Source organism: Pristiophorus japonicus, chromosome 3, assembly GCF_044704955.1.
Source record: "Pristiophorus japonicus isolate sPriJap1 chromosome 3, sPriJap1.hap1, whole genome shotgun sequence".
Taxonomy (NCBI): Eukaryota; Metazoa; Chordata; class Chondrichthyes; family Pristiophoridae; genus Pristiophorus; species Pristiophorus japonicus.
The window spans coordinates 29,177,813-29,204,803 of record NC_091979.1 but is presented as its reverse complement, the minus strand read 5'-3'; the positions used below and the strand labels follow the sequence as shown (position 1 = coordinate 29,204,803).

General features: G+C 47.0%; 1 protein-coding gene across 1 annotated transcript in view; it reads right to left on the bottom strand.

The window, feature by feature from the left end:
* The window catches only part of LOC139253699 (contactin-associated protein-like 5), a 1,150,822-nt gene that overhangs the window by 476,937 nt on the left and 646,894 nt on the right, over positions 1 to 26,991 (bottom strand). The window contains exons 12-13 of the mRNA XM_070873518.1: positions 26,849 to 26,968; positions 11,315 to 11,518 (exon numbers count right to left, since the gene is read on the bottom strand). Of these exons, the coding sequence (XP_070729619.1) occupies positions 11,315 to 11,518; positions 26,849 to 26,968 (324 nt within the window). The remainder of the gene's footprint in view (positions 1 to 11,314; positions 11,519 to 26,848; positions 26,969 to 26,991) is intronic.

The window sequence follows — 26,991 nt, the reverse complement described above, 5'->3', positions numbered from 1 at the left end:
GACTCGAGGTTCTCAGCACCCTCCCGGATGCACTTCCTCCACTTAGGGCGGTCTTTGGTCAGGGACACCCAGGTGTCAGTGGGGATGTTGCACTTTGTCAGGGAGGCTTTGAGGGTGTCCTTGTAACGTTTCCTCTGCCCACCTGGGGCTCGCTTGCCGTGAAAGAGTTCCGAGTAGGGTGCTTGCTTTGGGAGTCTCGTGTCTGCCATGCGAACAATGTGGTCTGCCCAGTGTGGTCAGTGCTTCAATGCTGGGGATGTTGGCCTGGTCGAGGACGCTAACATTGGTGCATCTGTCCTCCCAGGGGATTTGCAGGATCTTGTGGAGACAACATTGGTGGTATTTCTTCAGCGACTTGAGGTGTCTACAGTACATGGTCCATGTCTCTGAGCCATACAGGAAGGCGGGTATTACTACAGTCTTGTAGACCGCACCATACAATCATAGAATAGTTACGGCACAGAAGAAGGCCATTCGGCCCGTCGAGCTATTGCCGATTCTTTGCAAGAGCATCTCAGCTAGTCCCACTACCCGGCCTTTGCCCGCAGCCCTGCAAATATTTTCTCTTCAGACACTTATCCAACGCCCTTTTGAAAGCAATGATTGAATCTGCCTCCACCACCCTTTCAGGCAGTGCATTCCAGATCCTAACCACTCGCTGGGTAAAAAAGTTTTTCCTTGTGTTGCCAATCACCTTCAGTCTGTGTCCTCTGGTTCTCCACCCTTCTGCCAATGGGAACAGTTTCTCTCTATCTACTCTGTCCAGACCCCTCATGATTTTGAACACCTTTATCAAATCTCCTCTCAATCTTCTCTGCACCAAGGAAAACAACGCCAGCTTCTCCAGTCTATCAATGTAACTGAAGTTCATCATTATTGGAATCATTCTTGTAAATCTTTTCTGCGCCCCTTCTAAGACCTTCATATTAGAGTCATGGAGTCATAGACATTTACAGCACGGAAGGAGGCCATTGCGGCCCATCGTGTCCGCGCCGGCCGACCAAGAGCTATCCAGCCTAATCCCACATTCTTTCTAAAGTGTGGTGCCCAAAATTGGGCACAGTATTCCAGTTGTACCGAACCAGTGTTTTATACAGGTTTATTATCATTTCCACACTCTGGTACCCCATACCTCTATTTATGAAGCCCAGGATCCCATTAGCCTTTTTAACTGCTTTCTTCACCTGCCCTGTCGCATTCAACGATTTATGCACACATACCCTATGGTCTCTTTGTTCATGCACCTCCTTCAGATAGTACCATTTAGTATATGTCCTCTTCTCAATCTTTCTACCAAAATTAATCACATCGCACCTCTCTGCGTTAAATTTCATCTGCCACGTGTCCACCCATTCCACCAGCCTATTTATCTTCCTGAAGTCTATAACGCTGTTCGCTACACTTCCAAGTTTTGTGTCATCTGCAGTTGTTGAAATTGTGCCCCTTACACCCACGTCCAAGTCATTAGTGTATATCAAGCAGTGGTCCTAGAAACAACCCCTGGGGAACACCACCTTCCTCCAGTCCGAAAAACAGCCGTTCACCACTACTCTCTATTTCCTGTCACTTTGTCAATTTCGTATCCAGGCTGCCACTCTCTCTTTTAGTCCATGGCTTCAACTTTGCTGGCAAGCCTATTATGTGGCATTTTGTCGAATGCCTTTTGTAAATTTATGTACACTATGTCAACTGCATTACCCTCATCAACACCCTGTTACCTTATCAAAAACTCAATTAAGTTGGTTAAACATGATTTGCCTTTCATCAAATCCATGCTGGCTTTCCTTAATTAATCCACTCCTATCCAAGTGACTGTTCATTTTGTCCCTGATGACTGTTTCTAAAAGTTTCCGAGGTTAAACTGACTGGCCTGTAGCTGCTGGGTTTATCTTTACACCCTTTATTAAACAAAGGTGTAACATTTGCAATTCTCCAGTCCTCTGGCACCACCTCCGTATCTATGGAGGATTGGGATATTATGGCTAGTCTCTCCGCGATTTAAGCCCTCAATTCCCTCAGCATCCTAGGATGCAACACATCCGCTCCTGGTGATTTATCTACCTTAAATACAGCCAGCCTTTCTAGTACTACTTCTTTATCAATTTTTACCGATCAATTTTTATCCACTACCTCTTCCATCATTATGTCTATGGCAGCATCCTTTTCCTTGGTAAAGACAGATGTAAATACTCATTTAGTACCTCAGCCATGTCCTCTGCCTCCATGTATCGGTCTCCTTTTTGGTCCCAAATTGGCCACACCTCGCCTACTACCCTTTTACAATTTTCTTTCTGGTGGTCATCCATTCCTTCTCTGCCTGTGCATCCTTTATCTGCAGGGTGTTCTGTGGACTTGTATTTACTCTGTACAGCCACCAGAGGGCTCATCCCCTGGAGTCCCAAGGGATCCCATAATCCCTTGGGAGCACAGGTATTTAAGGGGCTTCACAGGTTGGAGAGGCACTCTGGAGACCTGCAATAAAAGACTAAGGTCACACTTTACTTTGAGCTCACAGTGTTCAGTCTGACTCTTTCTCCAGACACAACAGTAACCACCTCCTGAATCACATTAGGCACAAAGCGCTCAGCCTCACGAATGCACCGCAGTGACGCCAGCTTCTGCTCAAGCTTCAAAACCCAGAGCTCGAGCTCCTCCAGAGGTAATTCTGTTCCTCTCTCCACAGATGCTACCTGACCAGCTGAGTATTTGCAGCATTTTCTATTTTTATTTCAGATTTTCATCATCCGCAGTATTTTGCTTTTGTAATGACTTCCTGCACATGTGTTTATCCAGGACACGGGAAGCATCCTGGAGTTCCACATGGCACAGGATGTGAGTTCCACTTAACTTGTGCCTTTACTTAATAGACTATTGCCTCGAAACACTTACCAGCTGCTCATCAATCAGCTCCTTCCCTGGTTGTGACGTCACTTTAGCAGTTTGGCAGTTGTTGCTTTTGTTGTTGTTGTTTTCCTTTCATCCCCGCTTTTGGTCACACTCCTCACCTCTGCTCTCGGGCCTCGAGTCGCCGCATCTTTCATCCCCGCCGTCGGTCCCACTCCTCGCCTTTGCTCTCGGGCCTCGAGTCACCGCTCCTTTTATCCCCGTTGCTTTTTCTGCTCTCACTGTGTCGTCCTCACCTTCCACCCCAGCTGAGGTCATCGATCTGCAATGGTAATTCTGTTTCTCTCTCCACAGATGCTACCTGACCAGCTGAGTATTTGCAGCATTTTCTATTTTTATTTCAGATTTTCATCATCCGCAGTATTTTGCTTTTGTAATGACTATTGACACCACTATGTCAACTAATAGGTTGGAAGTTGGGTGCGACTGACGTTGTAATGTATTTGCTTCATGGGTTCTTCGCTTAAGAATTCATGGCAACACACTGCTATTAAGAACTAGTTGGTTTATTAGCAAAAGGTTTAACAATCACACGACACATCACCAGTTCATCCACCAGGCTCACAACCACCTGCCTCATTGCGGATCCCCTGAACCCAACTAGCTGGGGTTTTATTGAGTCTTGTGAACATCACGTGACTAGCTAAGCCACTCCTACTCAACAGCTCTGCAACTCTTTTTGGGGAGTACAAATTAACATTAGATCGAGTGCCCCCCGATCTGGGGGATACTCCAGACACTTATAACTGCCCTCTTTTTTTTTTGTTTTTTTTGGGGTTTTTTTTTTTTCCTTTTGTGATTTTTTTTGGGCATTAAAATCATATAATTTACAAGTGCCCCCTATAAAAGGGGAGGGGGACACTAAAACCCAGCAATTAAAACAAATTAAACTTTAAAACAAATAACATCAAATTAAAATTTGGTTGCCGGGGGTGATGATGCACTCCAGTCCCTCCGGCGCCCACCTCTCGCGGAAGGCCGCGAGCGTACCGGTGGACACCGCGTGCTCCATCTCTAAGGACACCCTGGCCCGGATGTAGGCGCGGAAGAGAGGCAGGCAGTCAGGCTGAACGACCCCCTCGACCGCCCGCTGCCTGGACGGGCTGATGGCACACTTGGCCGTGCCCAGGAGCAGTCCTACAAGGAGGCCCTCGGACCTACCCGCTCCCCTCCGCACAGGGTGCCCAAAGATCAGGAGTGTGGGACTGAAGTGCAGCCAGAAATTGAGGAGCAGTCCCTTTAAATAATGGAACAGGGGCTGCAACCTCGCACACTCCATAAAAACGTGGAACACGGACTCTTCCAGACCGCAGAAATTGCAGGCGGCCTGGGAGCCCGTGAACCAACTTAAAAATTTATTGCACGGGACTGCTCCGTGCACCACCCTCCAGGCCAAGTCCTCGATAAATACGGGGAGGACTCCCGCGTAGAGTGCACTCCATCAGGGACCCCCGACTCCTCCGGACGGCAAGATGGTACGCCATGGCGTGTCCGGACGGCAGGCGAGGATGGCAAAGTTGAGAGTGTGCAGGAGCAGCCCGTACAGGAAACCCCTCCGCGCAGAACTGAAAGGCACGGAGGGGATTTCCCCGAGGTGGCTCAAGTTGTGAGGCGCCGGCTCCCGCGGGAGGTTCCGGGGTTTGGCACCGATGAGGAATTCCGTCCGGACAGGGGTCAGTTCGGACGGGATCTCCTCACGCGCTTGAGCCTCCTCGACACACCTAACGGAGTCAGGGCCCAGAGCTGTTTTTAGCGACTCGATGGCATCGGCCGCGCGGCGGACGTCGGCCAAATTTAGGCGCCGCACCAGCATGTCTGGCACCATCCAGCCCGCTCCTCCGCCATCGAGCAGGTCCCTGACCCTGGTCACCTCACCAGCCACAGCCCTCTCGTCCGACTGCCACCTAAAACCTCGGTCGTGAAGGTACGGATTCCTGAGCAGCGACTCCTGCAGGACAGCCGCCACTCCAGCCGGTGGAGAGCTGCGCTTGGTGGAGACTTTGTTCCAGACCCTGGTGAGTTCCTTGTAAAAGACAGGCAGCCCCTGGACGGCGGTCCTGACGCCCCCCAAGCTCACAAACAGGAGCTGCGTGTCATAGTTGAGGCCGTGCTGCTGGCAGAAGAAATACGTCGCCAGCGCACACCAACTAGGAGGGGGCTCAACGTAAAGGTACCTCTGCAGGGTCTGAAGACGGAAAGTAGCTAGCTAGCTGGGCGCTGACGCACACCAACGACTGACCGCCCTCCCTAGAAATTGCAGATTCAACAGATGAAAATCTGGTATCACTGATCAGAATGGGAGGAAATCCGTGTTAAATTAAAGAGATACCAAGAGTGGGGTACGAACCCACGCGGGAAAAACCCATTGAATTTTAAGGCCAACGTCTGAACCACTCGGCCATCCTGGTCCTCAACAGCTCTGCCAACCTGTGAGCATACTCACAGGTGCATAAATTACGGATATAAACAAACTAAATCTATTTGGCACAACTATTGCACAATCACAAGATAGACAAACGTGAAGAAGGCCTTTCAGTGCAAGCTCAGTTCATCCATCCAAAACCTGTTCCTCAGAGAAATCAGCGGTTATGCAAATAACACTGGGATTTTTGTTTTCACTCTTGTGCTCTAAGTCAATTCAATGTTTTGTTCAGTGAAGCCTCTTAAATGTGCCTTGGGCCTGCTCTTTTCTTATCCTATTTTCATGGTTTAATCTGAAGGAACGTGTTAGATTTACTAGACCTAACACCAAGTGAAAACTACTCAAAAACAGAATGGTAGATTAAATGTTAAGATCTAATTTTAAATCCTTGGTATATTAACTTATCTTTTTTAAAAAAAACATTAAAAAGCATGCACAATAAATAAATCATTTACCCAACACTACTGTATAAACATAACTGATAGTGTTAAAGTACTTGAGCTGCGTTAATTTTTATATGTAACAGTCTCAATTTTGCTTACTAGCTATTATAGTAATGCATCTGGTCGATTAAAAATGAGCATAAGTTTGTCTCCATTTTAGTTGCAACATTTGCATTTTATATTTGAGAATTCTCAGTTGCCAATTCCCAGATTCCTGGTCAATACTTCTCCCTCAACCAACAACAAAATAAAACATTTGTCTCATCACTGTTTGTGGGATCTTGCGCTACCCAAAATGGATGCTGCCCTTGCCTAGATAAGAATAACCCCTCCATTTCAAAGCAATTCACTGTACGCGAAGAGCTTGAAGAAATTTCCGAGTGATGTGATCAAGTGTTAGAACAATGCAAGTATTTTCTTCTTTTCCAGTATTTCCACAGACCAAATTTCCAGAAATTAATTTTGACAGCACTTCTGGTGATGGTGCATCATCTCCATGCAAATGTAATTTATTGTGAGATTCACTTTGGACTGAAGTTATTGGATTAGACAAATGCTTTTACTCATTCTTTTTGTGTCAAGAGTCACAATGACAACTGCCGTCTTGCTCAATGATAGGCCTCAGGATTGCGACGTCACAGAGGGAAGGATCAATGGGACAGTGCATGCAATTGCGCTCACAGTGACCCCTGATTTAAGTCAAGCTATTAGGGACTGTTGGTAGATAGAGGCCAGGTGCCTCCTGTGTGAAAAGGGGTACAAAATAAACTGTAGGTCTGATTATTCTGTTAAACGTTAATTTCTATGAACCGGTTAAGCAACTCCACGATTATAAAATTCTCATTTTTATTTTCAAATCTCTCCATGGCCTCGCCCCTCCCAATCTCTGTAACCTCCTCCAGTCTCACAAATCCTCCAAGATCTCTGCGCTCCTCCGATTCTGGCCTCTTGAGCATCCCCGATTTTAATCGCTTCACCATTAGCAGCCGTGCCCTCGGCTGCCAAGGCCCCAAGCTCTGGAATTTTTTCTCTAAACCTCTCCGCCTCTCTACGTCTCTTTCTTCCTTTAAGATGCTCTTTTAAACCTACCTCTTTGATCAAGCTTTTGGTCACCTGTTCGAATATCTCTTTATGTGGCTCAGTGTCAAATTATATTTGATAATGCTCCTGTGAAGCACTTTGGGACATTTTACTATGTTAAAGGCGCTATATAAATACAAGTTGTTATTTGTTTAATGGGGCTCTGTACTCACTAAATGGAAACTGGGACAACCTTTGCTCCTTGTAATATTCCCTTTGCTTCCATGAAGCATCTCATTGGCTCCTTTCACTGCAGAGCAAGAAAACGAGAGGGCGAAGTAGCCCTGAGCCCCAATTGGAGGAATTTTAACACCCGGTGTAGACGTTCCGCCTTCGCTGTGAAATTGCCCTTACCACCAGGGCAGCGAGCGACCAGACCTGCCAGCCTGGCACCCAAGATGGAGAGCCGGGCCACAAGGTGGCAACCTGGACCATTCTAGGGCCTCCATCATTGAGCCTACCTGAGAGACGGCCGGCAAATAAAGATTGCGACCCAGGCCGCTGGCACAATGGCATTTGAGGAGCGCCCCAAGAACGGATGTCTGCCAGCTTCGCGACCCCCACGAAGCTGGCACTGAAATCTGCTCGCTCCAGCCTCGCAGTTTCCCCCCGCGGGGCGTTAAGGGGTCGACGTGGGGCGGTAGGGGGTCACCGCGCACGGCGATGACGTCATCGCCGGTTGTGCGGCGGCCCGGGGCGCTAACCGCGGGGTGCGGTGCTGCCGTGACTGATGCATCCGCAAACACCGGGGGAAATTTCCCATGAGGTGGTAGCGTTTCCCCCCCCCCCCGCGGTGAAAAGTATCTTGCACCCCATTAGCGCCCCTTAGAGGTGCTAACGGGGTAATTTCGCCCCCAGAGAGTCTGGGCTCGGTCAACATCCTACATCCAAGCAGGCCATGAAATGGTCCAGTAGAGCACGGAGCAGTAGGTCTTGTGGGGTTGCAGGCGAAGGAATGATGGGTCACAAATGGCCTACAGTTTGCTTTCATTTGGTCTGATCTCCACAAAGAAATAAATCAATGCAGCAATACTAAGTATAGAACTGATTGTGGCCTAATATATTTTAGAAGTAGGCAGTATATTGATTCAAACTGGCATTTATATATGATTGTTATATATAGCAGTTAATGAGAAATTTGAAAATAGCAGCATTGGCTAAACGATCTATTTGCACTAGCAAGGTTTCATTCCCCACACTGACTCAACAAGCATAGTTAAATAAACATGACTATTTTGGGTGTTCCCATTAAAGAACATCTTCCACTGAACATGTATTTCATGTCGTACTGCACAGAATCACAGAAATACACAGCACAGAAGGAGGCCATTTTGCCCACTGTGCCTGTGCTGGCTGTTTGAAAGAGCTATCCAATTAGTCACACTGCCCCGCTCTTTCCCCACAGCCCTTGTGAATTTTTCTTTTTCAATTATTTCTCCAATTACTTTTTGAAAGTTACACTGCATCTTTTTCCAGCACCCTTTCAGGCAGTGCATTCCAGATTGGTGCGTAAAAAAATTAATTCTCCTCATCACCCCTCTGGTTGTTTTGCAAAGGCCTTAAATCCATGTCCTTTGGTTACCAACCCATTCACCTGTGGAGGCAGTTTCTCCATATTTACTCTATTTTTATGATTTTCAACAATTTTATTGAATGTCCCCTTAACCATCTCTGCTTCAAGGAGAACAGTCGCAGACTCTCTGGTATCGCCAGAGTTAGGCACCCCAAATCGCTGGAGAAATACCACCAACTATGTCTCCGCACGATCCTGCAAATCCACTGGGAGGATAAACGCACCAACGTCAGTGTTCTCGATCAGGCCAACATTCCCAGCATTGAAGCACTGACCACACTCGATGAGCTCCATTGGGCGAGCCACATTGTTCGCGTGCCTGACACGAAACTCCCAAAGCAAGCGCTCTACTCAGAACTCCTACACGGCAAGCGAGCCCCTGGTGGGCAGAGGAAATGTTTCAAGGACATCCTCCTTGCTAAAGTGCAACATCCCCACCGACACCTGGGAATCCCTGGCCAAAGACCACCCTAAGTGGAGGAAGAGGATCCGGGAGAGTGCTGAGCACCTCGAGTCTCGTCACCAAGAGCATGCAGAAAACAAGCGCAGGCAGCGGAAGGAGTGTGCGGAAAACCACCCACCCTTTCCTTCAACCACTGTCTGTTCCACCTGTGACAGGGACTGTAATTCCCGTATTGGACTGTACAGTCACCTGAGAACTCACTTTGAGAGTGGAAGCAAGTCTTCCTGGATTTTGAGGGACTGCCTATGATGATGATGATGATGATGGTATCGCCACATTATTGAAGTCCCTCATCCCTGGTACCTGGACTGATTTAACGAACAAGATTTCAGTTCACATTGAGCTGTACCATAAATCACTCCGTTCAAAACCCCTGGAAGAAATGCGTAAAAGTTGTTAGGTACAATGCAGACAAATGGTGGATTCAGCCACTTGTCAAAATTTAATCACATGTTTTTTTCTCGGTTACCTAAATGCTGACTTTGACAAATAACTGCCCTAATTCACTCTGTCAATTCTGAGCTGAGGTGTTGAATTAGCTAAAAGGACTAAAGCAGCAGAAAAAAATGTTTTGTCCCTGCCTCTGCCTTTTGGCATCAGGCCTTAGTGCCCAGGGTTTAAAGGTAACAGACCTTAAGTGAGAAACTTCACCCCTCTCATAAATACACATAGAATCGTGGATAGATGGAACGAACTCTCAGTGAAAGCCTTTCAAGATGGGTTTGAGAGAAAGACTTGGTTATATAGTTTCTTTCACAACCTAAGTACGCTCCAAAGTGCTTTACAGCCAATTAAATCAATTTAAAGTGTGGTCAGTGTTGTAATGTAGGAAAGGTTTGCATTTCGACAGCACCTTCAACAACCACCAGGCCTCCCAAAGCGCTTGACTGCCAATGAAGTACTTTTTAAAGTGTAATGTAGGAAATGCGTCAACCAATTTGCGCATAGCAAGCTCCCACAAACGGCAATGTGACAATGATCGGATAATCTATTTTAGTGATGTTGGTTGAGGGATAAATATTAGCACCAGGGCACTGAGTAGGACCCGCCTGCATAGAAACATAGGAACATAGGAACATAGAAAATAGGTGCAGGAGTAGGCCATTCGGCCCTTTGAGCCTGCACCACCATTCAATAAGATCATGGCTGATCATTCCCTCAGTACTCCTTTCCTGCTTTCTCTCCATACCCCTGCACGACTTTGAATTAGTGCAAGGGTATCTTTTACATTTATCTGAGAGGGGCAATGCAACTGTCTGTAACTTGATGCACACCTTTAAACCAACTGTGGGCTAGTGGTCTAAATAGGCATACCCTGAGGTCAATTAGATGGAAATTGCTAAGGTCAATCAACTGTTGCTCTTGATGAAAGGCCAGAGTGTCAGGGGAAGAAATATATACCTCCTGAAGTGACCAGTTTTATCTTTCTTTCTTTTATATGTTGAACACCTGGATGTGTGACACCTAAAGTGTGACAGATGCATGCTAGACAAAAGACTAAAAATGGATTTGCTCCAATGGCCTCCCTGGTAACTTATTCCAAATGTGAATTTCCCTTTGTGCGAAATAGCAGTGCCTGATATCCCTAATATCCTTTGGCTTTCAAATCCTTTGTCAAAATGAACAAGTGCTTCGAATAAATGTCATCAATCTAGCTTATAATTTGAAAACTTCTGTTAGGTCACCTCAAAGTCTCTTCTTTCCAATGAAAACAAGTTTAGTTTCCTCAGCCATGGCTTAGTGGGTAGCTCTATCGCCTTGGATTCAGAAGGTTGTGGGTTGAAGTCCCACTCCAAGGACTTGAGCTCAAATTGCATGTTGACACTCCAGTGTAGGACTGAGGGAGTGCTGCACTGTCGGAGGTGCCGTCTTTCAGATGAGCCGTTAAACCGAGGCCTCACATTCCCTCTCAAGTGGATGTAAAAGATTCCATAGCACTATTCAAAGAACAGCGGTGGTCCTGACCAACAATCATCCCTCAACCAACACCATCAAAACAGATTATCTGGTCAGTTATCTCATTGCTGTTTGTGGAACCTTGCTGTGCTCAAATTGGCTGTCACATATTGCTACATTACAGCAGTGACTACAACTCTTAAACTACTTTTTCGGCCGTGAAGTACTTAGGTTGCGAAGCCGTGAAAGACGTTACATAGATGTAAGTGCTTCCTTTCTTAACCTTTCCTCATCACTATGGTAGTTGTTGTATGTGTTTCTCTTTCACTCACTTTGACGGGTGGGGAGAGGTGATGGAGGGTCCAGAGAGACCCTTCTGTTGTGTTAATACAGCTTTCCATGTTAATGCTGAGTGTCAAAGAACAGTCTCACAGGCAATCTCTGTACCACACCAGCAGGGGAGGTGGAAACGCACTGCGAGTTTGGGGCCCGATCGGCTCAGTATAATTAAAGATTACTATGGCTACACTTACCAGGTGTATTCAGGAGGTGCGAGTTCTTGCAGTGGTAGGCAATCTCCTGCTCACAGTGCTCGGCCCTGTTAATCATGGTCTGCAGCTGTTCCATGCTGGCGCTATAGTTAAAGGACGCGACGTAAGGCTTGTCGACCTTGGGAGAACCTTGCAATTTGGTTTCCTTTGTGTTGTTGTGCTGAATTATGGTCCAGGTTCTATCTTCTGTCAGAATAATGAGTACAACATGTTAATGGAACATAACAGCTCATTGTACAGCCTGGTATAAGAGTGTTAAACAGAAAAATCAATTGGTGTTTTACCCATACACCAATCAGTCGTCATTATTATTATGCACTTACCATTTGAGCTGCTACTCACTGAATTTAAACTGGCATTTATTTATTTCACACTCTTTGATTTCATATATAAGAATAATCCATTTGCCTATGCCACTATCTGCACTTTGATTATCAGCCTTGCCCACTGCCCAACAGAATTCTGCACAGAGTGCGAACACGTAGCATAAATCAATCTCTCAGCTCAAGAGATGCAAATTCAATTTACTTAGTATTACATAGAATTTACAGCACAGAAACAGGACACTCGGACTAACTGGTCTATGCCGGTGTTTTACGATCCACTGGAGTCTCCTCCCAGCTTACGTCATCTCACCCTAACAGCGTATCCTTCTATTCCTTTCTCACTCATGTGCTTATCTAGCTTCCCCTTAAATGCATCTATCTGATTTGCCTCCATCAGTCCATGTGGTAGCAAGTTCCACATTCGAAACACTCTCCGGGTAAAGAAGTTTCCCCTGGATTTATTAGTGACTATCTTATATCTATGATATCTAGTCTGGACTCCGCACAGGTGGAAACCTCCTCTCTATGTCTCCCCTATCAAACCCCATTCATTATTTTAAGGACCTCTATCAGGTCATCTCTCAGCCTCCACTTTTCTGGAGAAAAAAGCCCCAGCCTGTTCAGTCTTTCCTGATAGTTATAACCTCTCAGTTCTGGTATCATCCTGGTAAATCTTTTTAAAACATTCTTTAATGCGTCTATATCACTTTTGTAACTGAGCAGATTACCACTAAATGTAGTCTAACCAAGGTTCTATATAAGTTTAACATAACTTCTCTGCTTTAGAATTCTATTCTTCTAGAAATGAACCCAGTGCTTTGTTAGCCTCCTTCTGCGCTATGGATTTCTATGGATTTCTAATTACTTTTTTTAACATGTAGGTATTCATTCTATAGCAAATATCTGTCCAGCATTCTCATGTGAACATGTACAATGTTGTTCACCTCTGAGTCAGAAGGTTGTGGGTTCAAGGCCCACTCCAGGAGCTTGAGCACATAAATCTAGGCTGACACTCCAGTGCAGTGCTGAGGGAATGCTGCACTGTTGGAAGTGCTGTTTTTAGTGATGATGGTTGAGGGATAAATATTGTCCAGGACACCGGGGGGTAACTCCCCTGCTCTTCTTCGAATTGATGGCATGGGATCTTATTGTCCACCTGAGAGAGCAGGTGGGAGCCTCGGTTTAACGTCTCATCCGAAAGACGGATTCAAGATGAAATATGTGATACAAGTTCAATGCGTGCAATCTCACGGTATATTTACCATTTTTTTGTTGGTGAAGGAAGATACTGTATGATAATTAAATCTTGCAACCTCCGGTTGGGGCGGAGTGTAGAATGTTCCGGTGCAAGGGGTGTCGCAGTTGTGTGGGGCGAACTGGTTGGGCTGGGTGCTCTTTACCTTTCTGCCACTGTTCATTGTTCATAGGTTTAAATGTAACCTTCAGGGCTGCTGACCGAGGGCCGTGCGGCTCTTTGTCGGCCAACGCGGACACGATGGGCCGAAATGGCCTCCTTCTGCGCTGTAAATTTCTAAGTTTCTATGTTTCGCATTACTTTTCATGACATGTATGTATTCATTCTATAGCAAATATCAGTCCAGCATTCTCATGTGGACATGTACAATGGTGTTCTCCTATTAATTAAACCTGATACAGAATTTGCTGCTGTCAAGGTATTTTTTCATTTTCCTTCCCCCTAATTTCAATATTTTTTTCTCCCCTATCCTCCTTGGTGTTGGCCGTGGTTCAGTGGGCAGCACTCTCGCCTTTTGAGTCAGAAGGTTGTGGGTTCAAGTCCCACTCCAGAAAGTTGAGCACTAAATCCAGGCTGACACTCCAGGGAATGACAGAGCGCTGCTCTGGTGGAGGAGCCATCTTTCGAACGAGACGTTAAACTGAGAGCACATCTGCCCTGTCAGGTGGACGCAAAAAATCCATGGCACCATTTCGAAGAAGAGCTGGAAAATTTACCCCCCCATCCTGCCAATATTTATCTCTCAACCAACATCATTAAAAAAAACAGATGAAAGGTCATTATCACATTGCTGTTTGTCGGGGCTTGCTGTGCGCAAATTGGCAGCCGCATTTCCTACATTACAACAGTGACTACACTTCAAAAAGCACTTCATTGACTGTAAAATGCTTTGGGACATCCTGAGATCATTAAAAGCGCTGTATAAATGCAAGTCTTCCTTTCTTTAAAAATCTAATTATTTTTAAGTACCACCGCACAGCTAGCCATGAGGTCAGGCAGGAAACCTGTTCCCCAACCTTTGCAATACAACCCTTGGAGCTGGCAGAAGTCTATTGCAGGGACCTGGATGGATCTGTGCAGAGGTTCTTCCTTGTTGTAGAGAGGCACACCCCCTTCTGCTTGCTCCTACCCAAAAGACCACAGCAGAAATTGAAACCTTATCATGTGAATGTGCTAATTGCTCTAATACTTTACTTCCCCAGAAGAATGATTTGTGACACCAATGGGTCTCTCCATGTGCTTCTCCCAATCTTTGAGTTTTTGTAAGTAGCGGAAGACCAATGAAGGAATGGCAGGCAGGTCAGGCAGCATCAGAGATGTGTTTTTTTGTATTCGTTCCGGGGATGTGGGCATCGCTGGCAAGGCCAGCATTCATTGCCCATCCCTAATTGCCTTTGAGAAGGGGATGGTGAGCCGCCTTCTTGAACCGCTGCAGTCCATGTGGTGAAGGTACTCCCAGACTGCAGCTATGGGCCTTGACTTGGCAACACAACTTGAAGTAAATGGCCCCAAGGTGCTTCACAGCAGCTACGGATGTACACTAAAGAGATCATCCCAGTGCAAACTTGGTAGTAACACATAATGCATTACAGAACCGGCTGCCACTCTGGATCGTTCCGGGAAATGGCCCTGCGCTTTTGGGGAGGAGTTGGCTAGCTGAGATGAATTGGAAATGGGGGGATATGCACGCCATTTCATCCGTGGAGCAAAGTTCATGCTCACAGGTCCTGCAAAAATTCGGGTCACTGTTTCAACCTGATGTCGGAATGTTCAAGGGCACTAAAGTAGTGATACGCATCACTCCGGATGCCAGACCAGTGCACCATAAAGCCAGAGCGGTGCGTATGTGATGCATGAAAAAATTGAATGTGAACTGGACAGGCTACTCAGAGAGGACATAATTTCGGCCGTTGAATTCAGCGACTGGGCAAGCCCCATCGTTCTCGTCCTCAAAGCAGATGGCTCGGTTAGGATTTGTGGCAACTACAAAGCCACCATCAACCGAGTATCACTGCAAGACCAATACCCGCTTCCGAGAGCGGAGGACCTTTTTGCCACGCTGGCAGGTGGCTAGCTGTTCACGAAGTTGGACCTCACTTCGGCCTACATGACTCAGGAACTGGCTGAAGAATCCAAGCTTCTGACCACCATCATGACGCACAAGGGATTATTTGTCAACAACAGGTGTCCGTTTAGCATTAGTTTAGCAGCAGCCATCTTTCAGAGAAACATGGAAAGCTTGCTCGAATCCATCTCTGGAACGATCATATTCCAAGACGACATTCTCATAACGAGTCGAGACACCGAAGAACACCTCCACAACCTGGAGGAGGTGCTACGCCGATTGGATCGGGTAGGCTTGCGGCTGAAAATGGCCAAGTGTGTGTTTTTGGCCCCAGCGGTCGAGTTTTTGGGCAGGAGGGTTGCCGCAGATGGGATCCGGCCCACTGAATCAAAAACGGAGGCGATCCGCCGGGCACCCAGACCCGGCAACACGTCGCAGTTGCGATCATTCCTGGGACTTTTGAACTACTTTGGGAACTTTCTGCCGAACTTAAGCACATTGTTGGAGCCATTACACATGCTCCTGCGTAAAGGTTGTGAATGGTTTTGGGGGGACTGTTAAGAACGGGCTTTCAACAAGGTGAGGAACCTGCTGTGTTCCAACAAACTGTTGACTTTGTATGACCCCTGTAAAAAACTGGTTTTAATATGTGATGCGTCATCCTACGGGGTTGGGTGTGTGTTGCAGCAGGGTAACGATGACGGCCGACTCCAACCGGTGGCTTATGCCTCCAGGTCGCTCTCCCAGGCAGAGCGTGGATACGGCATGGTCGAGAAGGAAGCACTCGCTTGTGTTTACAGTATAAAAAAGATGCATCAGTACCTTTTTGATAGACAGTTCGAGCTAGAGACGGACCACAAGCTGTCAACGCCAATGCGTCAGCTCGCATACAGCGCTGGGCCCTCACGCTGGCTGCGTATGACTACACCATACGGCACCGGCCAGGCACCGAAAATTGCACTGATGCGGTCAGCAGGCTCCCACTGGCCACCACCGAGGGGGCGTCGGAGCAGAGCGCCGAGATGGTCATGGCCGTTGAGGCTTTTGACACTGCGGGCTCCCCCATCACAACCCACCAGATCAAACTCTGGACCAACAGGGACCCCCTCCTATCCATGATAAAGAAATGTGTCCTGACTGGGGATTGGGCGCCTGCACACAGGGCGTGCTCCGAGGGAGTCAGACCGTTTCAGAGACGGATGGATGAGCTCTCCATCCAAGCCGACTGCCTGCTATGGGGCAGCCGGGTAGTCATGCCCCAGAAAGGAAGGGAAGCGTTCATCAGGGAACTCCACAGCGAGCACCCTGGCATCGTGTTAATAAAGGCTATTGCCCGGTCACATGTATGGTGTCCAGGGATTGACTCAGACCTGAAACACTGGGTTCGCAGGTGCACGACATGTGCCCAGCTGGGCAATGCCCCCAGGCCCCACTCAGCCTGTGGCCCTGGTCCACCAGACCATGGTCACGTATTCACGTAGACTATGCGGGCCCGTTCATGGGGAAAATGTTCCTGATTGTTGTCGATGCATACTAGAAGTGGATCGAGTGCAGCATATTGAACTCGTGCACGACATCCATCACTGTGGAGAGTCTGCGTACGGTTTTCGCGACCCATGGCTTGCCGGACATCCTGGTCAGCGACAATGGCCCATATTTCACCAGCCATGAATTCCAGGAGTTTATGTCGGGCAATGGTATCAAACATGTCCAGACAGCGCCGTTCAAGCCGGCTTCCAATGGCCAGGCAGAACGTGCGGTCCAAGTCATAAAACAGGGCATGCTATGCATCCAAGGACCCTCCCTTCAGTACTGCTGATCGTGCCTCCTGCTGGCCTACAGGTCCCGCCCGCTCTCACTCACGGGAGTCCCGCCAGCGGAAATCCTCATAGAAACATAGAAACATAGAAAATAGGTGCAGGAGTAGGCCATTCGGCCCTTCTAGCCTGCACCGCCATTCAATGAGTTCATGGCTGAACATTCAACTTCAGTACCCCATTCCTGCTTTCTCGCCATAGCCCTTGATCCCCCTAGCAGTAAGGACCTCATCTAACTCCTTTTTGAATATATTTAGTGAATTGGCCTCAACAACTTTCTGTGGTAGAGAATTCCACAGGTTCACCACTCTCTGGGTGAAGAAGTTCCTCCGCATCTCGGTCCTAAATGGCTTACCCCTTATCCTTAGACTGTGACCCCTGGTTCTGGACTTCCCCAACATTGGGAACATTCTTCCTGCATCTAACCTGTCTAACCCCGTCAGAATTTTATATGTTTCTATGAGGTCCCCTCTCATTCTTCTGAACTCCAGTGAATACAAGCCCAGTTGATCCAGTCTTTCTTGATAGGTCAGTCCCGCCATCCGGGAATCAGTCTGGTGAACCTTCGCTGCACTCCCTCAATAGCAAGAATGTCCTTCCTCAGGTTAGGAGACCAAAACTGTACACAATACTCCAGGTGTGGCCTCACCAATGCCCTGTACAACTGTAGCAACACCTCCCTGCCCCTGTACTCAAATCCCCTTGCTATGAAGGCCAACATGCCATTTGCTTTCTTAACCGCCTGCTGCACCTGCATGCCAACCTTCAATGACTGATGTACCATGACACCCAGGTCTCTTTGCACCTCCCCTTTTCCTAATCTGTCACCATTCAGATAATAGTCTGTCTCTCTGTTTTTACCACCAAAGTGGATAACCTCACATTTATCCACATTATACTTCATCTGCCATGCATTTGCCCACTCACCTAACCTATCCAAGTCGCTCTGCAGCCTCACAGCATCCTCCTCGCAGCTCACACTGCCACCCAACTTAGTGTCATCCGCAAATTTGGAGATACTACATTTAATCCCCTCATCTAAATCATTAATGTACAGTGTAAACAGCTGGGGCCCCAGCACAGAACCTTGCGGTACCCCACTAGGCACTGCCTGCCATTCTGAAAAGTCCCCATTTACTCCTACTCTTTGCTTCCTGTCTGACAACCAGTTCTCAATCCATGTCAGTACACTACCCCCAATCCCATGTGCTCTAACATTGCACATCAATCTCTTGTGTGGGACCTTGTCGAACGCCTTCTGAAAGTCCAAATATACCACATCAACTGGTTCTCCCTTGTCCACTCTACTGGAAACATCCTCAAAAAATTCCAGAAGATTTGTCAAGCATGATTTCCCTTTCACAAATCCATGCTGACTTGGACCTATCCTGTCACCTCTTTCCAAATGCACTGCTATGACATCCTTAATAATTGATTCCATCATTTTACCCACTACCGATGTCAGGCTGACCGGTCTATAATTCCCTGTTTTCTCTCTCCCTCCTTTTTTAAAAAGTGGGGTTACATTGGCTACCCTCCACTCCATAGGAACTGATCCAGAGTCAATGGAATGTTGGAAAATGACTGTCAACGCATCCACTATTTCCAAGGCCACCTCCTTAAGTACTCTGGGATGCAGTCCATCAGGCCCTGGGGATTTATCGGCCTTCAATCCCATCAATTTCCCCAACACAATTTCCCGGCTAATAAGGATTTCCCTCAGTTCCTCCTCCTTACTAGACCCCCCGACCCCTTTTATAACCGGAAGGTTGTTCGTGTCCTCCTTCGTGAATACCGAACCAAAGTACTTGTTCAATTGGTCCGCCATTTCTTTGTTCCCCGTTATGACTTCCCCTGATTCTGACTGCAGGGGACCTACATTTGTCTTTACTAACCTTTTTCTCTTTACATATCTATAGAAACTTTTGCAATCCGTCTTAATGTTCCCTGCAAGCTTCTTCTCATACTCCATTTTCCCTGCCCTAATCAAACCCTTTGTCCTCCTCTGCTGAGTTCTAAATTTCTCCCAGTCCCCAGGTTCGCTGCTATTTCTGGCCAATTTGTATGCCACTTCCTTGGCTTTAATACTATCCCTGATTTCCCTTGATAGCCACGGTTGAGCCACCTTCCCTTTTTTATTTCTATGCCAGACAGGAATGTACAATTGTTGTAGTTCATCCATGCTGTCTCTAAATGTCTGCCATTGCCCATCCACAGTCAACCCCTTAAGTATCATTCGCCAATCCATCTCAGCCAATTCACGCCTCATACCTTCAAAGTTAGCCTTCTTTAAGTTCTGGACCATGGTCTCTGAATTAACTGTTTCATTCTCCATCCTAATGCAGAATTCCACCATATTATGGTCACTCTTCCCCAAGGGGCCTCGCACAACGAGATTGCTAATTAATCCTTTCTCATTACATAACACCCAGTCTAAGATGGCCTCCCCCCTAGTTGGTTCCTCGACATATTGGTCTAAAAAACCATCCCTTATGCACTCCAGAAAATCCTCCTCCACCGTATTGCTTCCAGTTTGGTTAGCCCAATCTATGTGCATATTAAAGTCACCCATTATAACTGCTGCACCTTTATTGCACGCACCCCTAATTTCCTGTTTGATGCCCTCCCCAACATCACTACTACTGTTTGGAGGTCTGTACACAACTCCCACTAACGTTTTTTGCCCTTTGGTGTTCTGCAGCTCTACCCATGAAACGCACGCTTAAAATGCGGCTGTCCCTCATTCACCCAGCCCTGGCAAACATTGTTGAGGGCAAGCGCCAGTCCCAAACCGAGCTCCATGATCGAAACTCAAGGGGGAGGTGTATAGAAATAGATGATCCAGTATTTGTTCTTAACCATGCTTTGGGACCCAAGTGGCTTGAGGGCACCGTAATTTGCAAAGAAGGAATTAGAGTCATGGTGGTCCGACTAAACAATGGGCAGATATGCCGCAAATAAAGAAAAGGGTCAGCGTAGACACGGAGGAACCTGAAGAAGAGCATGAGATGGCACCCACACCACTGCCAGCGGACGAGCAACAAAGACAGTCCTCAGCATGCTCAGTCCCTGCGGCCAGCCCGGACAGGCCGGAATCACCTCAAGTGACAGAGACACGTGCCGAGGCTCAGCCACCAGAGTCACAACTGCGGCGCTCCACGAGAGAGCATCAACCACCTGACAGATTAACCTCTGAAACAAAAAGGCTTAAGGGGGGAGGTGACGTCATGTATTTAACCATCTTGCAATGACATAGTCACGTAACTGTAACTCATGTACACTGTACCTGCACCCTAGAAATGCACACCCTGACCACAGGGGGTGAACTTGCGGGAGACGTGGCCGTGGTGCACATTGGTACCAACGACATAGGTAGAAAAAGGAATGAGGTCCTACGAGACAAATTGAAGGAGCTAGGAGCTAAATTAAAAAGTAGGACCTCAAAAGTAGTAATCTCGGGATTGCTACCAGTGCCACGTGCTAGTCAGAGTAGGAATCGCAGGATAGCGCAGATGAATACGTGGCTTGAACAGTGGTGCAGCAGGGAGGGATTCAAATTCCTGGGGCATTGGAACCGGTTCTGGGGTAGGTGGGACCAGTACAAACCGTACGGTCTGCACCTGGGCAGGATCAGAACCAATGTCCTAGGGGGAGTGTTTGCTAGTGCTGTTGGGGAGGAGTTAAACTAATATGGCAGGGGGATGGGAACCAATGCAGGGAGACAGAGGGAAACAAAATGGAGACAGAAGCAAAGGACAGAAAGGAGATGAGTAAAAGGGGAGGGCAGAGAAACCCAAGGCTAAAAACAAAAAGGGCCAATGTACAGCAAAATTATAAAGAGTCAAAGTGTAATAAAAAGGCAAGCCTGAAAGCTCGGTGCCTCAATGCGAGGAGTATTTGGAACCCAGGAGAGGGCTCTGAGCTAGTTAGAGTGGGTGAGAGCGCAGATGAACAGGACCCCAAGAAAAAATGCAAAAGGCAGGAGGCAACAGAGCAGAATAGCACTGGGGTAAGTGTAAACCACAAGGTGATAGGAAGGGACAATATGTATGGAGATAAAGGGGCTGCAGGAGGGGTCAAAACTAAAAATCATGGTTTAAAAACTAGTATTAAAACACTCTACCTAAACACACGCAGCATTCGAAATAAAGTAAATGAGTTGATGGCACAAATCATTACAACTGGGTATGATTTGATCGCCATTATAGAAACGTGGTTGCAGGGTGGCCAAGACTGGGAATTAAATATACAGGAGTAGCTGACAATTCGGAAGGATAGACAAGAAGGGAAAGGAGGTGGGGTAGCTCTGTTAATATAGGATAATAGCAGGGCAGTTGTGAGAGATGATATTGGCTCGAATGAACAAAATGTTGAATCATTGTGGGTGGAGATTAGAGATAGTAAGGGGAAAAAGTAACTGGTGGGAGTAGTTTATAGGCCCCCAAATAATAATTTCACGGTGGGGCGGACAATAATCAAGGGAATAATAGAGGCATGGGAAAAAGGAATGGCAGTAATCATGGGGGATTTTAACCTACATATCGATTGGTCAAATCAAATCGCACGGGGTAGCCTGGAGGAGGAATTCATCGAATGCATATGGGATTGTTTCTTAGAACAGTATGTTACAGAACCTACAAGGGAGCAAGCTATCTTAGATCTGGTCCTGTGTAATGAGATAGGAATAATAAACAATCTCCTAGTAAAAGATCCTCTCGGAATGAGTGATCATAGTATGGTTGAATTTGTAATACAGATTGAGGGTGAGGAAGTAGTGTCTCAAACGAGCTTACTATGCTTAAACAAAGGGGACTACAGTGGGATGAGGGCAGAGTTGGCTAAAGTAGACTGGGAACATAGACTAAATGGTGGCACAATTGAGGAACAGTGGAGGACTTTTAAGGAGCTCTTTCATAATGCGCAACAAAAATATATTCCAGTGAAAAAGAAGGGTGGTAAGAGAAGGGATAACCAGCCGTGGATACCCAAGGAAATAAAGGAGAGTATCAAATTAAAAACCAATGCGTATAAGGTGGCCAAGGTTTGTGGGAAACTAGAAGATTAGGAAAATTTTAAACGACAGCAAAGTATGACTAAGAAAGCAATAAAGAAAGGAAAGATAGATTACGAAAGTAAACTTTCGCAAAGCACATAAACAGATAGTAAAAGCTTTTACCGATATATAAAAAGGAAAAGAGTGACTAAAGTAAATGTTGGTCCCTTAGAAGATGAGAAGGGGGATTTAGTAATGGGAAATGTGGAAATGGCTGAGACCTTAAACAATTATTTTGCTTCGGTCTTCACAGTGGAAGACACAAAAACCATGCCAAAAATTGCTGGTCACGGGAATGTGGGAAGGGAGGACCTTGAGAAAATCACTATCACTAGGGAGGTAGTGCTGGACAGGCTAATGGGACTCAAGGTAGACAAGTCCCCTGATCCAGGTGAAATGCATCCCAGGGTATTAAAAGAGATGGCAGAAGTTATAGCAGATGCATTCGTTATAATCTACCAAAATTCTCTGGACTCTGGGGAGGTACCAGTGGATTGGAAAGCAGCTAATGTAACGCCTCTGTTTAAAAAAGGGGGCAGACAAAAGGCAGGTAACTATAGGCCAGTTAGTTTAACATCTGTAGTGGGGAAAATGCTTGAAGCTATCATTCAGGAAGAAATAATGGGACATCTAGATAGGAATAGTGCAATCAAGCAGATGCAACATGGATTCATGAAGGGGAAATCATGTTTAACTGATTTACTGGAATTCTTTGAGGATATAACGAGCATGGTGGATAGAGGTGTACCGATGGATGTGGTGTATTTAGGTTTCCAAAAGGCATTCGATAAGGTGCCACACAAAAGGTTACTGCAGAAGATAAAGGTACGCGGAGTCAGCGGAAATGTATTAGCATGGATAGAGAATTGGCTGGCTAACAGAAAGCAGAGAGCTGGGATAAATGGGTCCTTTTCAGGTTGGAAATCGGTCGTTACTGGTATGCCACAGGGATCGGTGCTGGGACCACAACTGTTTACAATATACATAGATGACCTGGAGGAGGGGACAGAGTGTAGTGTAACAAAATTTGCAGGTGACACAAAGATTAGTGGGAAAGCGGGTTGTGTAGAAGACACAGAGAGGCTGCAAAGAGATTTAGATAGGTTAAGCGAATGGGCTAAGGTTTGGCAGATGGAATACAATGTTGGAAAATGTGAGGTCATCCACCTTGGAAAAAAGAACAGTAAAAGGGAATATTATTTGAATGGGGAGAAATTACAACATGCTGCAGTGCAGAGGGACCTGGGGGTCCTTGTGCATGAATCCCAAAAAGTTAGTTTGCAGGTACAGCAGGTAATCAGGAAGGCGAATGGAATGTTGGCCTTCATTGCAAGAGGGATGGAGTACAAAAGCAGGGAGGTCCTGCTGCAACTGTACAGGGTATTGGTGAGGCCGCACCTGAAGTACTGCGTGCAGTTTTGGTCACCTTACTTAAGGAAGAATATACTAGCTTTGGAGGGGGTACAGAGACGATTCACTCGGCTGATTCCGGAGATGAGGGGGTCACCTTATGATGATAGATTGAGTAGACTGGGTCTTTACTTGTTGGAGTTCAGAAGGATGAGGGGTGATCTTATAGAAACATTTAAAATAATGAAAGGGATAGACAAGATAGAGGCAGAGAGGTTGTTTCCACTAGTCGGGGAGACTAGAACTAGGGGGCACAGCCTCAAAATATGGGGAGCCAATTTAAAACCCAGTTGAGAAGGAATTTCTTCTCCCAGAGGGTTGTGAATCTGTGGAATTCTCTGCCCAGGGAAGCAGTTGAGGATAGCTCATTGAATGTATTCAAATCACAGATCGATAAATTTTTAACCAATAAGGGAATTAAGGGGTATCGGGAGCGGGCGGGTAAGTGGAGCTGAGTCCACGGCCAGATCAGCCATGATCTTTTTGAATGGCGGAGCAGGCTCGAGGGGCTAGATGGCCTACTCCTGTTCCTAATTCTTATGTTCTTATGTTCTTATGAGACACTCCTCACCTGGGTTTCCAGGTATAAAAGGGGAGATCCCACCCAGGGTCACCACTCCTTGGTCCTGGCAATAAAGGTGAAGGTCACAGAGTGATCGTGTCTGAGATATCCATGCCTCGTGTGAGTTTGTAGTAAGGTGCAGTGACACTGCAGCCTCCACCGATCATCAAAATCCATTGCAAGGCTTGGACAACGTGGATCACTTTCCATATCTCAGGAGCCTTTTATCAGCAAGGGCAGACATCAACGACGTGATCCAACACCATCTCCTGTGTGCTATTGCAGCCTTCAGTCTTCTATGGAAGAGATTGTTCGAAGAGCAGGACCTCATATCTGGTACCAAGCTTATGGTCTAAAGGGCTGTAGTGATACCCACCCTCCTACACGGCACAAAGACGTGGACCATATACAGTCGACACCTCAAAGCGATGAAGAAATACCACCAACACTGCCTCCGCAAGATCATGCAAATCCACTGGGAGGATAGATGCACCAATGTCAGTGTTCTCGCTCAGGCCAACATCCCCAGCATTGAAGCACTGACCACACTCGACCAGCTCCGTTCGGCAGGCCACATCATCCGCATGCCCGACACGAGACTCCCAAAACAAGCGCTCCAGTTGGAATTCACTCATGGCAGGTGAGCCAAAGGTGGACAGAGGAAATGGTTCAAGGGCACCCTCTAAGCCTCCTTGATAAAGTGTAACATCCCCACCAGCACCTGGGAATCCCTGGCCCAAGACCGCCCTAAGTAGAGGAAGATCTTCTGGGAGGGCCCTGAGCACCTTGTGTCTCGTTGCCGAGAGCATGCAGAAAACAAGCGCAGACAGCGGAAGGATCGTGCAGCAAGCCAGACTCCCCACCCACCCTTTCCTTCAACCACTGTCCGTCCCACCTGTGACAGAGACTGTAATTCCCGTTTTGGACTGTTCAGTCACCTGAGAACTCACTTTTGGAGTGGAAGCAAGTCTTCCTCGATTTTGAGGGACTGCCTATGATGATGACTTCACACTAGTATGATCAGCAGGCAGTGTATATGCTGATTGACCACATCTGCCAAGATACTGGTCAACCATATCTTCAATCATTGGCATACCGACTTGCAAGCAACCACAGGGTTCTGGCTTCAGGAAGTCTGATACAGTACTGTGCCATATGCTGCAAGGATGCCTGCTATTAACATGCACCATGTTGCTAGTGGCTGCTTCTACTGGCCAGTTACAGCCTCAAATGTGCTTCCACCTCCTGCCACACATGCTGCAATGCCGACCTGTCGAATGAGTTGGCCATTATACCCCACGCCTGATGCTCTTTTACATTGATGTCCATGGAAGGGAAAGTAGGGCATGGTGCTTAATAGGTGGCCAATTTGATAGCGCCCATTTTACACCATCGTCCTGGGATGCCAGACTCTGTCTGGTACCTCGCCCAAGTGCTCCTCTTTTATGTGTGAACTCACACCAGTGACAGCAGGCTTTATGACGGAGCCGCATCAGAGCTCAGCCTGGTGTTGTCAATGCCTGCTGTCCACACATGTGCACCTTCTTGTGGCAGTCACTGAATAATGAGCAGGAGTAGGAACATGAGCTGTTATTTCCCCTCCCGAGACCAAGATCGTTGAGGCCAATTGTAGTTCTCTTGCAGCATCCTCAGTGATGTTAGTTAACTCAGACTGGAAATTGATCCTCAGAAGGGAGGGGAGGGAAGGAGAGGGGAGGATGGGAAGAGAGAATGGAGGAAGGGAAGAGAGAGAGGGGGAGAGAGAGAGGGGGAGTGAGAGAGGGGGAGGGAGAGAGAGAGAGAGAGAGAGAGAGAGAGAGAGAGAGAGAGAGGGGGAGAGAGAGAGGGGGGAGAGAGAGAGAGAGAGAGAGAGGGGGGAGAGAAAGAGAGAGAGAGAGATGGGGAGAGGGGAAGAGAGAGGGGAGAGGGGAAGAGAGAGAGAGGGGGAGAGAGAAAGAGAGAGAAATGGGGAGAGAGAGAAGGGGGGAGAGAGAGAGAGGGAGAGAGAGAGAGGGGAGAGGAAGGGGAGCGGGGGGAGGAGGGGGAAAAAGGGGAGAAAGGAGAGGAAGGGGAGGATGGATGGATGGATTTCATTTAGGTAGTATCTTTCACGACCTTAGGATGTCCCAAAGGAGTTTTCAGCCAGTAGTTTGAATTGTCGGCACTATTATAATGTAGGAAACACGGCAGCCAATTTACACACAGCAAGGCCCCACAAACAGCAAAGGGGTAATGACCAGATAAACTGATTAAGTTTTTGGTTGAGGGATAAGTGTTTTCAGCGCATCGCGAGTACTCCCCTGTTCTTCTACGAAGACTGCCATGGGATGTTTTGCATTCACCTAAGGAGACAGACAGGTTTAACGTCTCATCCTAAAGAAGGCACATCCGGCAGCACTGCACCCGCTCAGCACTGCACTGGAGTGTTCGTCGAGACTTTGTTGCCAAATCTCTGAAGTGGGATTTGAACCCACGATCTTCTGGCTCAGAGGCAACTGAGCCACGGCTGCTACTGGGCAGGAAGCAGTTACCGAATGAGTCATCCTTTCTCTTCGTTTTTTCACCAAAAATAAAGAATGGGGGAAAAAAAAGAAACAGAAATATTACACTTTGTGGCAGATCTCGGAGCTATGTCAGTGCAAAGATGCCACGAAGTGCAATATAGCAGAAGACTAGTGCAGTTCTTGGAGCAGGACATTTTAGGAAATGGACCTGCCCATTTAACACCACAAGGGAAAGGAATTAGTGCAAGCTAATTGCCTGAGCCCACAATATGATGGAATTCTCACTTTTACTATAACAAATGCGGACAGGTGGAGAATTAATCAATATCCAATTTGACACGGGTCGCGTCTTGTTAACAATCACTGCAGTTCCTGCCTCTTCTTGTGCATGAACGATACATTTCCAAGTCATTTTGTCCTAATGTGTTTTATGGATTCATGCTATAATTGTGTTTACTGTCATTTTTGCTTTGTCGGCAAGATGCAAACGAACAATCGTAGCAACTTAAAAAGGACAATCTCACCTGTCATGTTACAGTAGACAAACAAAGGTCTCTGTGGGCCACTGCCATCCGGATCAATGGAGAAAAAACCTGATGTATTCCCGGTGTGCTTGTACGTCTCACAGGACTGCTTATACCTGGCTATAGATATAAAAATCTGTATC